This window comes from Berghia stephanieae, chromosome 10, assembly GCF_034508935.2.
Source record: "Berghia stephanieae isolate SIO BIC M18660-M18661 chromosome 10, UCSD_Bste_1.3, whole genome shotgun sequence".
Taxonomy (NCBI): Eukaryota; Metazoa; Mollusca; class Gastropoda; order Nudibranchia; family Aeolidiidae; genus Berghia; species Berghia stephanieae.
This window is the reverse complement of record NC_088369.1, coordinates 15,315,806-15,331,168: the sequence shown is the minus strand read 5'-3', so window position 1 is coordinate 15,331,168 and position 15,363 is coordinate 15,315,806. Positions and strand designations below refer to the sequence as shown.

At 34.2% G+C, this 15,363-nt stretch overlaps 1 protein-coding gene across 1 annotated transcript; it reads left to right on the top strand.

Annotated features, from left to right (window-relative positions):
* Positions 1–381: 381 nt before the first annotated feature.
* On the top strand, positions 382–10,563 carry LOC144980710 (RCC1 and BTB domain-containing protein 1-like). Its single transcript, XM_078928426.1, has 5 exons — positions 382–415; positions 1,481–1,534; positions 3,067–3,164; positions 4,775–4,905; positions 6,434–10,563. The coding sequence occupies exons 2-5, from the start codon at positions 1,500–1,502 to the stop codon at positions 6,572–6,574; spliced, it is 405 nt and encodes a 134-aa protein (XP_078784552.1). The 5' UTR covers positions 382–415; positions 1,481–1,499; the 3' UTR covers positions 6,575–10,563.
* The last annotated feature ends 4,800 nt before the right edge of the window (positions 10,564–15,363 follow it).

Sequence of the window (15,363 nt, the reverse complement as noted above, 5' to 3'; positions counted from 1 at the left end):
TTGTAATAGTCGTTTTGCATGTGTCCTACACCTGTCATCAAATGATATTAAAAAAAAAAAAAAATTCCCTTTGCTTACACACAAGGGAAATTTGGGTTTGAAAATCCTGGATCGACGTTGGTCCCTTTGCCATGAAATGAGTGCTCTACCAAGTGAGCTATCGGACCTCCAATGGACCCCAGTAAGATGAATGAATGAATTTATATAGCGCCTAGATCCACAATGTGCTCAGAGGCGCTTTACAATGCAAATAAAACACAACAATAAATTGATAATTTAAGCATAAAATCTATCATATTGGATGATTTGGTAAATTGTTGTTTGTTTTTAAAAATGTATTTCCAGGAAAACAGTGACATTAAATTTGTTGTGGAGGGAAGGAGATAAACTGTCACAAGGCCATTCTACAGATAAGGTGCTGTACTATTTCTTTTGTTCTCCTTTCTTTCGTTTCATTTTTATTTTTATATTAACATAAAATGAAACTTTTTACATTGTGTTTGTGTGAAAAACTAACAAAACTAGAGCTTTTATATAGCGCAATATCCACTAAACGTGCTCAGAGCACTTTACAAAAGGTCCCTGACCAACAGCAACACGTAACATGTAGAACGAGACATGACGCCTGTTAGGCGATATTATAATTTTTTTTTCCTGACAGAGACAATGCTGTTAACGACCAGGTACTCATTTGTACTGGAACACAGGAGCTCCTGATCCGAAAGCGAGTGCCATACCGCAAGACCACATAGCTGCACATATTTAGACTTAGTCTGATAAAGTGCGGCTATAATGTCTTCTTGTGGAATTTTTTCCCCCCCTTTTTGTGTAAGTTATCATGCAATGTTAGGATTTCCAAATGAGTACATATTTTGTAACAATTTGTAAAAAAAATTCCACCTGAATGATAAAGATAGTGTTGTTGTTCTGTGGATAGATTACTCTAGAAACAGTATTAGAGTTCTCTCTGTGAGTTCACTCCCCTTGCATTTGCAGGGAATCAAACATCAAACCCTCTGCTATGATTTTATTGCACCATTACGCCTCTTTTTTGTTGTTGATCTTTTGTACATATATAAAAAAAAAACAACTATCCCCCACCCCCCTGCCTCTCAAAAAAAAAAGATTAATCTTGAGCTTTTATATGAATGTGCTCAAAGTGTTTTACAAGGGGTCCCAAGCCAGCAGTAGCACTTTACATGTAGGATGAAACATCATGCCTGCGAGGTGCTATTATAATTTTTTTTAAATATTTTTTTTTTGTCATAGACAATTCTCTTATATAAGCCAGGTACTTATTTTATACCTAAATGCATTGGAGGGATGTAAATAAAGAGCCTTTTCCAAGGACTCAATTTTGTACAGTCCAGAGCGGTATTTGAACCTAGGATTTACCAGTTCTAAACTCATAAGCGTCATATCATTGGACCTTTGCATTCTATATATGATTATCATTTTTTTATATATGTCTTCCCCACAGATGTGAACATTTCCAGTCCATGTTTCAGTCTTGTTGGGAAGAGGGTTCCAAGGAGTGAGTAACGTGATCCCATTAAACATAACACAGTGTTTTGTTTTTTTTCTTTTATAGACCTGCATGTGTGCCGACAATCGTCGGATTTCTGACAAACGGCTGTTGCGACCTCAAGAATCACTTATTTTTTATTGCTAAAATAATCTGATTGCAAGTGACATCAGTTGTCGGCATGTCAGCGATCCCCCCACTTGATCGTTGACGAGCTGTCAAGCGCCGATAATTGGGCATCGGACTGCCGACAATATTGTCGGCACTTTCAAGCCCTCGTTAAGCTCATTCGGCAATCATCGGGGAAACTTCGCTAGTCTTTGATATTTTTGGTACTTTTTCACATTTTAAAATAAATATGTTTGGTAGGTCAATCCAAAAGAAAATGTATATATACGTTTTCTTTTGGATTGACCTCACTACAATGTAAAGATTAAAGAAAATGATAGCTTTTATAATACCTAAGAAGCTCATAACATTGCCATCCGGAAGTATAACGGACCAACACACAAACCTGTGTGTATCAATGAACGTTTATCGTCAGGTTAATACAGTTCAGTGAGCATTATTCATAAACGCGGATGGCAAAAAACAATAACAAAGACCTGAGTGACGTCATCTTCGAACTATCTATATAATTTGTCTTAGAAAAATGTAAATAATGATGGGCTAAAAGTAATCCCAGTCAAATATCAGTATTAGTTAGAGATAGTTGGTGTTAGGGTTGAGTGAGTTATTGACTATTAGTCATTATGCATTAAGTTAATGATTAAGTGTCCTTTTTATTTTAAGACTAAGTTACAAAATACGAGATTCAGTAGGTTGATATGTGCGAAAAAGTTTAGACAATTTGGTCACATGCAGGTCTAAAAATTATTGACACATTTCAGGTGTGAATAACTCCAAAGCTATGTAGATATCGTCAACCAGTTTTTGCCATTTGTGCAAATTTATTTAAGTTTTGATAAATATACATTTTAACTCTGTGCGCCCTTTTAGTAGCTGAATTATGATGTCATGAGTGTAAATGAATAGAAGAGATAGAAAGATGAGTGGATAAGGAGGTTTCTGCTGTCAGTCTCGTTTTCTTTTCTTGACCAAGAAATTCAGCCCCTATTTGCTGATGACTTTTGTCTTTATCGGAGATGGACCCTATCTAAAGACAAATTTTCCTTTGGGGATGAATGAAGGGAATGTTGTTCTTTCTTTATTTACTTTTGGAATATGTTGTCATTTTATTCTTATTTCTTTCTTTTTTTCGTCTTTCTTTATATCTTTTTTCTTTCTTTCTTTCTTTTGTCTTTCTTTATATATATATTTCTGTATATATTTCTTTCATTCTTTTTTCCTTTTGTCGATCTTTAAATATTTCTTTTTTTCTTCCTTCCAATATTTCTTTATATTACTTTCTTTCTTTATTTACCTGTTTATTTATTTACTTATCTTTTTATTTATTTACTTATCTGTTTATTTATGTATTTATTTGTTTACCTGTTTATTGATGGATTTATTGATTGATTTATTTATTTATTGATTCCCAGCACCATAGAAATCACTCAATACTCGTACAACGTGTATAGAGCCTTTTTGAAATACCTCTACACAGATGAGGTGGATCTTCAACCAGAAGAGGCCATTGGTAAGAATCTTATTTCCATATAGGAGTTGACATCAGATGTCTTTTGTAACATATGCCAGTCATGTGGAGTTGACATCAGATGTCTTTTGTAACATATGCCAACCTTATGGAGTTGACATCAGATGTCTTTTGTAACATATGCCAACCTTATGGAGTTGACATCAGATGTCTTTTGTAACATATGCCAATCATATGGAGTTGACATCAGATGTCTTTTGTAACATATGCCAACCATATGGAGTTGACATCGGATGTCTTTTGTAACATATGCCAACCTTATGGAAGTGACATCAGATGTCTTTTGTAACATATGCCAGCCATATGGATTTCATCAGATGTCTTTTGTAACATATGCCAGCCATATGGAATTGACATCAGATGTCTTTTGTAACATATGCCAGCCATATGGAATTGACATCAGATGTCTTTTGTAACATATGCCAGTCATGTGGAATTGACATCAGATGTCTTTTGTAACATATGCCAGTCATGTGGAATTGACATCAGATATCTTTTGTAACATATGCCAGCCATGTGGAATTGACATCAGATGTCTTTTGTAACAGCCATATGCTGTAGCTCAGGAAAATGACACACCCTAGAAAAATCGTGACAAATTTCACTCTGCAAAGTTTTGAGAGTTTCATATTTTAGTAGAGCCTGCTTCACGTCAATTATGAAGCCTTTAAAATTCTTGATAAATCTTAACTAGAGGTTATAATAATAATAAATAAATAATGATAAATGTCACTTGTATTTATAGAGCTTTCCATTAAAATCTCAAATTTTCACAATTAATTTGAAATCATGTAGCATACTTGCATAAATGAGCAAATTTAGTGCTTGGACCAATTTTCAACATTGCAAATTTTCCGTATGTTTAGAGAATTCAGGGCATCCCGACAGCTCAGTTGGTAGAGTACTCGCTTCACACACAAAGGGACCGAGATCGATCCCGGTTGCGGTCGAGATTTTTTCTGCCCCCCCCCCCCCCCCCCCCCCCCCCCCCCCCTGTCCACCCAGCAGTGAATGGGTAGCTGAGTCTGTTAGATTTGGCGGAAAGTACTTTTTTCGATAGACTATTGTCCTATCCAAAAGATAGCAAGCAATTGCTATTGCCCATTTCATGCTATAGAAACTGGGGTAAACTCCGGCTCCATAGGCTGAATGGCTCTGAAGGAGTACTTTTAGGGAATTCAGTATGTTATTAAAAAAAAAAAAAAAATCCTTACATTTCCCAAGCACCTGGTGAATGGGGGAATAAAAAATAAAAATGAAAGTACGTAATGTCTTTTTACATACCTGCCAACCTTTCTGCTTTTGGCGGAATCATTCCTATTTTCACTCTTCCATTTTGTACTATTCCGCCATTGTCTCTAAAGTTCCGATTGACAAAAGTGATGAAAGAGGTGAAATTCCTAATTTTTTGTCTCAAATTCCTATTTTCATGCGTTCTGATTCCACTTTTGGAATGTGAAGGGTTGGCAGGTCTGCTTTTTACTGTATTCAGCTTGGTGTCAATTGATATGTTTTCGTAAAAGTTCAGTAAATTCTTTTTCCTCCTGAATCGACCACCCTTGTTTATTTATTTTTTCTATCGGCTTTAACAGGCCTTTTAGATCTGTCCAATGCCTATTGTGAACAAGTCCTGAAGATGAAGTGTGAAGCCATCATCAGGCAGGGAATCTCGGTGGAAAATGTGGCCATGTTATATGCTGCTGCTATTAAATATGGAGCACAGGTAAGGGCAGAAAATGTTGTCGTAAAGTATATATATATATATATATATATATATATATATATATATATATATATATATATATATATATATATATATATATATATATATATATATATATATATGGGGCAGCATGACTCAGCGGTATGGCCTTTGCTTTGCACCTGAAAAGTACCGAGTTCGAATACAAGTCATCAAGCCCTAGCTCAGGTTGCAGCGCTATACTGCGGCTGATGTCTGGATTATTCCAGTCTGCCACTGGAATAGACCCTAAAGACAAATTACCCCCATTGGATGAATAAAAAGGGAATTTTATATATATATATATATATATATATATATATATATATATATATATATATATATATGTATATATATATATATATAATGTATATATATATATATGTATATATATATATATATATATATATATATATATATATATATATATATATATATAATTTTTTTAAATTAATTATTTTTTTAAACTGCGTTCTTGGAAATGAGAACTTGTTATAAATGATCTTAGTGTATGTATTTATTGTAATGATGATTGTAAATGACACAATTAATATTGATATGATGACCTGTTGATGGAATTGATTTGTCATTGTGAAGAAAGGGCATTGAACATGGTTGCAGTTGTGAAATTATATAAATGATTACATAATTATCCTTATCTATTTATTTATTTATTTATTTATTTACTTAGGCATTTATTTATTTATTTATTTATTTATTTTAGTGATTGGTTAGCTGGATCTTTTAGATCTGGTGGAAAGTACTTTTGAGATAGACTAGCATCCTTTTTAAAGGGTTGCAAACAATTCCTATTGTCTGTTTTATTATGCTTTGGAAACGCGGATAAACTTCGGTTTGATGAGCCTAATGGCTCTTACTCATAAGGACTTATCAAATTTATTTATGTACGTATTACTGGGTGGGGTTTCTGACCTCCCATAGTGGGCAGGGAGGTACTTACTGTGTCTTCTATCCCCCTATCTGTTTTCCAACTTGCATTCTGTCTTTGTCTTGGAATGAGATTGCTTGGTTTTGTCCAGGCCCTGGTCGGGGTCCTGGCTGGGAGGGAAACAGTCAAATGCATAGTTGTTGTTTTGGGAGATGATATTTTTTTCCTTGTAAATCATCTCTCTGTTATGTATTATTATATTTGTTATAATTTATAATGTAAGCATTTGATTGTATTCCTCTTAGTGGGGGCCGTGCTTGTGTCAGGATGAGACTTATAGGTGATCTCAAACAAGTACATTGGTGGTATGCTCTTGGAATCTACATCTGATTCCTATTTGTTCCCAGTTCCCCTTTGTCTTACTTTTTCTTGGATGCTTTAATTGTAATTCTAGAACTTTTTACTATCCCATTTTCTTCCTTTTTACTGGCGCTGATATAACCTAAATGTGTTGCAAGCGCCGTAAAACCCTTAAAAACAAAAAACAAAACATGTCCGTATTAATTTAAGTTTATTACTTAATTAATTAATTAAATTATTTATTTATTTATTTATCTGCAGCAACTAGAAGAGTTCTGTTTCCGATTCGCCATGAATCACATGACAGCCGTGACTCAGACGGAGGCTTTTTCCAAGCTCGACGATCTCGTGGTCAAAGACTTCATTCTCAAGGCCAGCAGATCGGGGGCCTTCAAGAATTGACTAGAACTGGGCCTTCTTCCATCGTTGTTGTCGATGGAGGAGGACTAGGTACTAGTAGTACTGCAATCGGAATGATGAAAAAAACAAAACAAAACAAAACCCCAACTTAAACCAACAGACGAGAGGATGTTTTTTTTGTTGTTTTTTTTTTTGTTTTTTTTTTGATAAAGTCTTTCTCGAAAAAACTTATGATCTGAAATTGATATTATTTTTTTTGACTTTTCATGCAAAAGATTTTTATATTTAATTTCATGCTATACAATAATACCAGTATTTTTTTTGTTTTGTTTTGAATAATGGGTTTAATGGTTATGACGAGGATTTTTACATTTTAATATTTTGTTGTGATTTGGATATTTGAACTAACATGACTTTGATATATTTTTTAAATGTTCTACTATGCGGCTATGTGGTTTTGTGGTATGACACTTGTTTTCTGATCGGAAGGTCCTAGGTTCGAGCCTCGCTCGACGCATAGTTGAGTCCTTGGAAAAGGCTCTTTACTGTAACCAGTACTCAGGTGTTAAATGAGTACCTGGCTGTTAACAGTGTTGTCTCTGCCGGAAAATTTTTTTTTGTTTTATCGCCTAAAAAAACAGGCGTCATGTCTCATTCCACATGTTATGTTTTGGACTTTGTAAAGCGCTTTGAGCACGTAAAATGGATATTGCACTATATAAAAGCTCAAGTTTAAAAAAAAAAAACTCTCTGTTCTAGAGATTAGGACCAAAAGTCGTGTTCTCGACGTCACAATGTTATAGGATAGCACTCCCATTTGATACAAACTCAGGGCATAGATTTTGGTGTTTGTTTTTATTTTCTTATGTTTTCTTCCGTGTTTTTTTTCTTTTCGTTATGTTTTTTGTCCGTGTTGTTTGTTTTTTTAAAAAAATGTTTTTTGTCCTTGTTGTTTTTTTTTTTTGTCCGTTTCCAAATCGGATTTGTACGTCCATATCAGGATCTTTTTTTTATATAGCAGTTCATCATGGAAAAAAAAAAATGAATGAAAAGATTTTTATTTTATTCACCACGGTTGTTTTTTTTTTTTTAGTTTTGTTTATTTATTGTTGTTTATTTTCAACTACAATTTCTCTTTTTGAAGTCATTAGCTGTTTGTAGAAAATTATTGAAAAGATTTGTATTTTATTCACCACGGTTGTTTTTTGTTTTAGTTTTGTTTATTTATTGTTGTTTATTTTCAACTACAATATGTCTCTTCGAAGTCATTAGCTTTATGTAGAAAATGGTGAATTCTCAAATAATTTCATAAAGATCTCTATTGTACTCCCATTAAAACACATAAAAAAATATTTTGGCTAAAAAACTCGTCCCTCAAATATTGATCGATTAAAACGACCCTCACCTTGCCGAAAAACTCTCAAACCTGGGACTTCCATGGAGAGTTTTTTGACAAGATGAGGGTCTTTTTAAAATTTTAATCAATCAATATTTGAAGGACGCGTTTTCTGGCCAAAATTTTAAAAGTGTAATAAAAAAAATATTTTTTTCTAAGAGTACGTCGTAACTGACAAACACATTGTGTCCCGTGACAAGTGTGTATTTTATTTAACGTTATATTGTTATTGAAGCACTCGGTATCTCCTCCATCTTCCACGTGTGTCAAATCAAACCATTTTTTGAGTTGATCTCTAGATTTTACATAATATTATTATTGTGTTGAATTTTCTTATTATTTTATTGCATGAGTATTAAATGCTGGTTATAATCGTAGTTCACTATTATTTTTTTTTACAGGGATGCCAAATTTCTCGTTTTTCCAGCTTTTGCTGTTTTTACATTCCCCCTCACCCCTCACCCCCCCACCCCACCCCATAAGGCCCCTTGCAAAGAAGGAAAAGGGGAGGGTTAACTCTCTCAAGTTCACCCTCATGGAAAATTGAACAAATTTGTTCGATTTTCCATGCACATGAACTCGAAAGAGTTATGGCAGATGCTTTTGTTTGCTCATTTACAAGGGTTTGTTTTTTTTTTTTTGGTGAGGTTTGATGCTTCCACTCATTAATACGGCTATGCAGTCTAGTGGTATGACACTCGCTTTCGGGTCGGAAGGTCCTGAGTTCAAGCCTCGATCATACGCATAGTTGAGTCCTTGGAGAAGACTCTTTACTCACATTCTCTCACCGTACTCGGGGGTGTAAAATGAGTACCTGGCTGTTATTAACAGAGTTGTCTCTGTCCGAAAAAAATTGTAACATCGCCTATCAGGCGTCATGTCCCGTCCTAAATGTTAAATGTTGCTGTTGGCCAGGGACCCCTTGTAAAGCGCATTGAGCATGTTTAGTGGATATTGCGCTGTATAAAAGCTAATTTCCAATTTTTTTTGTTTGTTTTGTTTTGTGTTTTTCCAAAACCATTTGGCATCCCGGCTATGACTGCACCCAACCTGCCTACTTGTAAAATAGAAAAATTCGTAATTGTTAGGAGATTAAATTTGTAGTCCCGTCCCTGTAGTTAACTTTTATAAAAAGTCAACAATTTACCCTTGCAGGTAAGAAATAAATAAATAACAAAGTGAAATTGAATGTAAGCTTCAATTTAAATAATATACAAAAACAGATAAAATGGACGTTTCGGGTTACCCCTTTATCAACAAAACAGGATGAATAAAACTACAAATCTGTAAACCTGAAACGTCCATTTTTTCTGTTTTCGTATATATAAAATTTCACATTGTTATTTATTTCTTCGAGCTTCGAGCAGCACCATCCATTTACAGGGAATTAATAACATTTCAAAATCCTTAACGTTATGTAGCTTGACAAAAACTTTCATTTTCAATAATTTAAAAAAAAATGAATTAGAGATGTGCATGAATTTCTGAACTTGGAGCCAAAATTTTGTAATTGGACGAATTTTTTCGTAATAGTTTGTAGGTCTATACACTACACCCATATCAAGATTTACCATTTTTATGTTGTCAATTTCGACTTGTGTTTTTATTTTTTTTAATCTTAAATTTTTGTAAAAGATTTTTTTAAAAAATGCAAATATATTTTGTGTCTGACAAGGAAAGGATATTTTACAATTTTTTTTTTTTCATTTTCATCCATTTTTAACTCACTCAATCCTAAAGATTTTTGCTACTTTTCGAAATTGGAAAAAATGTATTAAAAATGAGCATATAGGGAATGGGATTAGCGGAAGAGTAGCGTCCCTTGATTGGACGTCACCCATAGTCAGTGACGTCACCGGCGGAAAAGTTATTAGAGAGAGAACGTCATGTTGGTTGTGCGCATGCGTCTCTCGTCCTCGCTTCCAGTGAAAGCAGCTTGAGACACTTCAAAACCAAATTGACTAATCTCATTCCCTATAGATAATTTTATTCAACTACCATTAACATGTAAAAACTAAAAACATTAGCTATGATACTACGCCTATAATTTGTCTCAGAAAAGCGCGTGGTTGGATGGGAGCATCACCCTTGAATCATATACCTATGATGTTCGCATAGGTGTACGATCCGATAGTGATGTCGTTTCTTCTCTTTACTAGCCTATCCTGCTTCTTTGGTTTGTGATTGTATTTTTGACAGGGGATATTTTTTTTTCCTGTAAATCTTCTGCCTGTTTGTTCTTGGTTATTTATAATTTAGCTTATGATATCTTTAGGTTATGATTTTGATATACATTTGTACCATTTTTGTTAGATTGCTTGTTTTTTTGTTTCAGCGGTCTCAATTGTGTTGGAAGAGACCTAAAGCAACAAACAAACAAACAAAAAAAGTCTCAGAAAAATGTAATAACTCGGCGTTGGGGTAAAAGTAACCCGGGTATACTACGGATATAGTCAGTGTCAGGGTTGAGTTAGTTAATCATCTTATTTCCTCCAGTCCTTTGTTAGTATTGAGAGTGCCCGATAGCTCAGTTGGTAGAGCACTTCCTTCTCACATACAAAAGGGACCAAAATCGATGAAGTCTCCACAGTCCCCTCCCCTTCCCTTTCTCTTCCCTTCCTTCTTGCGACTCAAGGCTATCTAAATTTTTTTTTTTTTTCTACTTAGAATTTTATTATTATTATTATTATTATTATTATTATTATTATTATTATTATTATTATATTATTATTATTATTATTTTTATTATTATTATTATTATTATTATTATTTATTTTATTTATTTTATTTATTTATTTATTTATTTTTTTAAATGGAAAGAAAAATAATGTATGATATGTAAATATGAATATCAAGGTCTTTCTATGATGGGCTGTGTGACCCCTGACAAAGTGCATAAGGTCAAATGTCATTTGCAGTATGTGTGTCCATTTGCCTCTTCAAATATCAGGGGCCAAACTTAGTCATCTCTCTCTCTCTCTCTCTCTCTCTCTCTTTTTTGCTCTCTCTCTCTCTATCTTCCTCTCTATTCTCTCTCTCTATCTCTATCTTTCTCTCTCTCTCTCCCTTTTTTTTTCTCTTCTGCTCCTCCCTCCTACACTCCCTCCATCTCCCCTCTCTTACTCTTAATCATAAAATATGCTACGATACGCACTCCTCGTTCAAGTTTATTGAAATGCATTTCATTTCCCCCCCCCCCCCCCCCCCCACACACACACACGAATATTGAATTGTATGCCTTTGAACAACATTACTACCACTGAATTGTGTTCAATGATACTTTGTTCTGATAAAGCAAAGAACAGAAGAAGGGTGCTGTTAAAAAGAACTGTAAAATGGTTAATTTTTGAAGTCTTCAAGGAAAAAATATAATACAAAACGTTAATGAATGCTACATGTGGAGAGCTATACTAAACTGCTAGAAGATGTGGACTGTTAAAAATACGGCTATGTGGGCTTGTGCGGCTATGTAGTTTTGTGCCGGTGGCTATGTGGTCTTGTGCGGCTATGTGGTCTTTTGGTATGACACTCGCTTTCGGATCGGAAGGTCCTGGGTTTGAGCCTCGCTCAGCACATAGTTGAGTCCTTGGAGATGGCTTTTTACACACATTCTCTCACTGTACTCAGGTGTAAGATGAGAACGTGGCCGTAACAGCATTGTCTGAAAAAAAAAATTGTAATATCGCCTAACAGGCGTCATGCCCTGTCCTACATGTTACATGTTGCTGTTGGCCATGGACCCCTTGTAAAGTGTGTTGAGCACTTTAAGTGGATATTATGCTACATAAAAGCTCAATTAAAAAAATTTTTTTTTAGATAATGAAAAAATATGAATATAATAGTTTTGAAAAAGAATGAAATATCAGACACGGAACATTTCAGACTCTAAACCCTTTGTCAGCCAATAACAAAAACATTTAAAAAACTTAATATTGCACTTAAAATCAAGACCAATTTTCTGTATTGTAAGTTTTATACTGTTTTTGTTATTGGCTGACAAAGGGTTTTGACCTCAAAGGGTTCAGTATTTGGTATTGTATTTCATTCTTTATTTCGAAGCTGTTATATATTCATATTTTTTGTTCTAGTACTTTTTACAGGTACAGAACCTTGGTTGAGGGAAACGAACAGTAAACCATGTAGTGGCAAAAAAAGAAACAACCTCAATAACAACTCCCCCTTCCCCCCCCCCCCCCCCCCCCCCCAACCAAAACCAGATAAATTTTTGTTGTCAGCAATTAAGAGCCTTGAAGAAATCATTGCCATTTATTTTGTTGTCTTTGCTTTTTGTATTGTATTGTATTGTATTGTATTGTATTGTAATATTCAAATGTTGTTGTCTTCACTCACAAATGAGGAATTAATTTCATTTACACTACACCCCGCGCCGCCTACTCCACAACTACACAAAGTCAAAGGCTTGGACTTGACGCACTTGAATCACTTTTATCAAATAATAGAGAGAGATTTTCCACATTGATTGACGCAGTATGTTGTGTTGTTCGTTGTTCGTATCAGATCTCAGTTCACAACTGCTTTATATATATAAATATATCACTGTGATACTTTGAGACAAGTAAATTTTGTCCGTGAACAAAACCATTTAGTTTCATATTGAAGAAAAGTGTTTTTCATTTGTCTTAAATTATTCGACTGGGTGGGGTTCCTGACCTCCCATGGTAGGCTGGGAGGTACTTGCTGTGTCTTCTATCCCCTTATATCTGTTTTCCAACATGCTTTCTGTCTTTGTTTTGGATTGAGATTACTTAGTTTTGTCCATCCTGACCATTGCCAGAGTCATTGGCTGGGAGAGAAACAGTCAAAAGAATAGTTAAAATTTTGGGAGATGATATTTTTTGTCTTGTAAATCATCTCTCAGTTATGCACTGTATTATGTTTTGTTTACATATTATATACGATTTATAAACATTTGAGTGTTTGTGCTTGTGTCTGGATGAGACTTTTAGGTGGTCTCAAACTAAGTACTTTGATAATGTGCTCTTGGAATCTACGTCTATTTCCTATTTGAACCAGTTCCTCTTTGTTTCACCTTTTCTTGGGTGTTTTAATTTTAATTCTGGAACTGTTTACTATCCCATTTTCTTCTCTTTTTTTTTTTTTACAGGCGCTGATATGACCTAAATGTGTTCATGTTGCAAGTGCCGTAAAAACCCTTAAAAACAACAAAACACAAACCAACAAAAACAACAGTGTTCACAATGAGTTAAAAAGACACAACAGTTTTATTTTTCAATCGTTTATAAATCATTTTGTTTTTCGCTCAGCAACAATAATGTTATTGTAAAATTGTAATACTATTATATAACTCTCACCTTTCCGATCATTTTCAGAATTTTTTTCTAAATGACAGGCTTACCTAGCAGTCAGAAACATGTATTTTTTAAACTCAAACAAGCTCTCTACAAAACAACTTTATGTTCTTATTATTTAAGCAAAGATCATTCTTCGAAGTTTGTGATGTACAAAATTAATCTGAATAAGAAAAACTTATATTGTGTCGTAACAAATGTGACGATTTTGCTTTAAATGTATGGATTAGCAATGTTTTGTTAAAATATTTAATGGGTGAGGTTCCTGACCTCCCATATCGGGCAGGGAGGTACCTACTGTCTTCTATCCCCTTGTATCTGTTTCCCAACATGCTTTCTGTCTTTGTCTTGGAATGAGATTACTTGGTTTTTTTCCTGGCCCTGGCTGGGAGGGAAACAGTCAAATGCATAGTTATTGTTTTGGGAGATGAAATATTTATCCTTGTAAATCATCTCCCTGTTATGTATTATTATTTTTGTTATTTTTAATGTATAATGTAAGCATTTGATTGTATTCCTCTTTGTGCTTGTGTCCGGTTGAGACTTACAGGTGATCTCAAACTAAGTACATTGGTGATATGCTCTTGGAATCTACATCTGACCCCTATTTGTTCCCAGTTCCCCTTTGTCTTACTTTTTCTTGGGTGCCTTAATTGTACATCTAGAACTTTTTACTATCCCATTTTCTTCCTTTTTACTGGCGCTGATAATACCTTAATGTGTTTCAAGTGCCGTAAAACCCTTAAAAACAAAAACAAACATAACAATTTTTAGCACCACACCAACAAGTAAATAGCGCTAAAACAATATATGTTTAAAACCTTTTTTTGTTTGTTTTTTTTTGGATGTAGAGCATATATAATATGATGCTGGAAACTGGTCATATTTTGTCAGTTTGTGGGCGGAGGGATATTAATTATTCCACTTGAACTTGCAAAACAGTCCAGCAAATAAAAACAAAAACAAAAAAAAAAAAAACCCCAAATAAACCAACAATTGTACATAAAATTCTAGAAACTTACAACCCAAAATTAAGACATTTTCGTATTCAGTGATTTAAAATACATACATACAAATATTATAATATTTGATTTGTGGTCAAAGGTGTTGGTGTTGTTCTAAAAATTGTCCCGATATAAATTGAATAAAAACTGCTTCCCGTTGTTATTCTGTTAATTTTACGACATAACATGGCGGCATATATTTAGTGGCAGTTAGAAGAAGAGCTTTGTGAAAATTATTTTTATTCCTGAAGAGTTCAAACAATATACGATATATGACTTGACTATTTATATTAGTAGAAAAATGTTGTTTATCATTTATGTATTTACACATTTATCTTAGTTCGCAAGCACAATAATAGCATAAGCAATATTTTGTCTAAATAAAACAAAGATTGAACTATTCTCTGATCACTTTAATGCTCTTTCATTAAACATTTTAAAATGCAAATTGAATTTATTTGAAATCGTAGATGTTACATTGACATAGACGAAAGCTCCCCTACCTTGGGTGCTTGCCTCCCAGTCGAATCTGCAGGCCTTCTAGGTTGTGAATACATATTTATGATAATAGTGCGGCTTTGTGGTCTTGTGGTATGACACTCGCTTTCGGATCGGAAGGTCCTGGGTTTGAGCCTCGCGCTCGGTGCATGGTTGAGTCCTTGGAAAAGGCTCTTTACTCACTTTCTCTCACCGTACTCAGGTGTAAAATGAGTACCTGGCCATTAACAGTGTTGTCTTTGTCTGAAAATTGTAATATCGCCTAACAGGCAGCATGTCCCGTCCTACATGTTAAATGTTGCTGTTGACCAGGGATCCCTTGTAAAGCGCTTTGAGCACATTTAGTGAAACTTGCGCTATATGAAGCTCAATTTTTTTTTTTATATATAAAGCTCAATATTTAGATATAGCAAAGAATAGAATTAGACTGCAACAGTGTGTGACATCACATATCAATTTGTGACGAAAAATATGAACAGTGTTCAGAATGTGGAGGGCCTTTTATTTCAATTAGTCGGCATTTGTGCAAGATGGCTATTATAATTAATTATAAGTAATAATTTGTCCAAATAAAACACAGATTGAACTGAAATATTCTCTGCT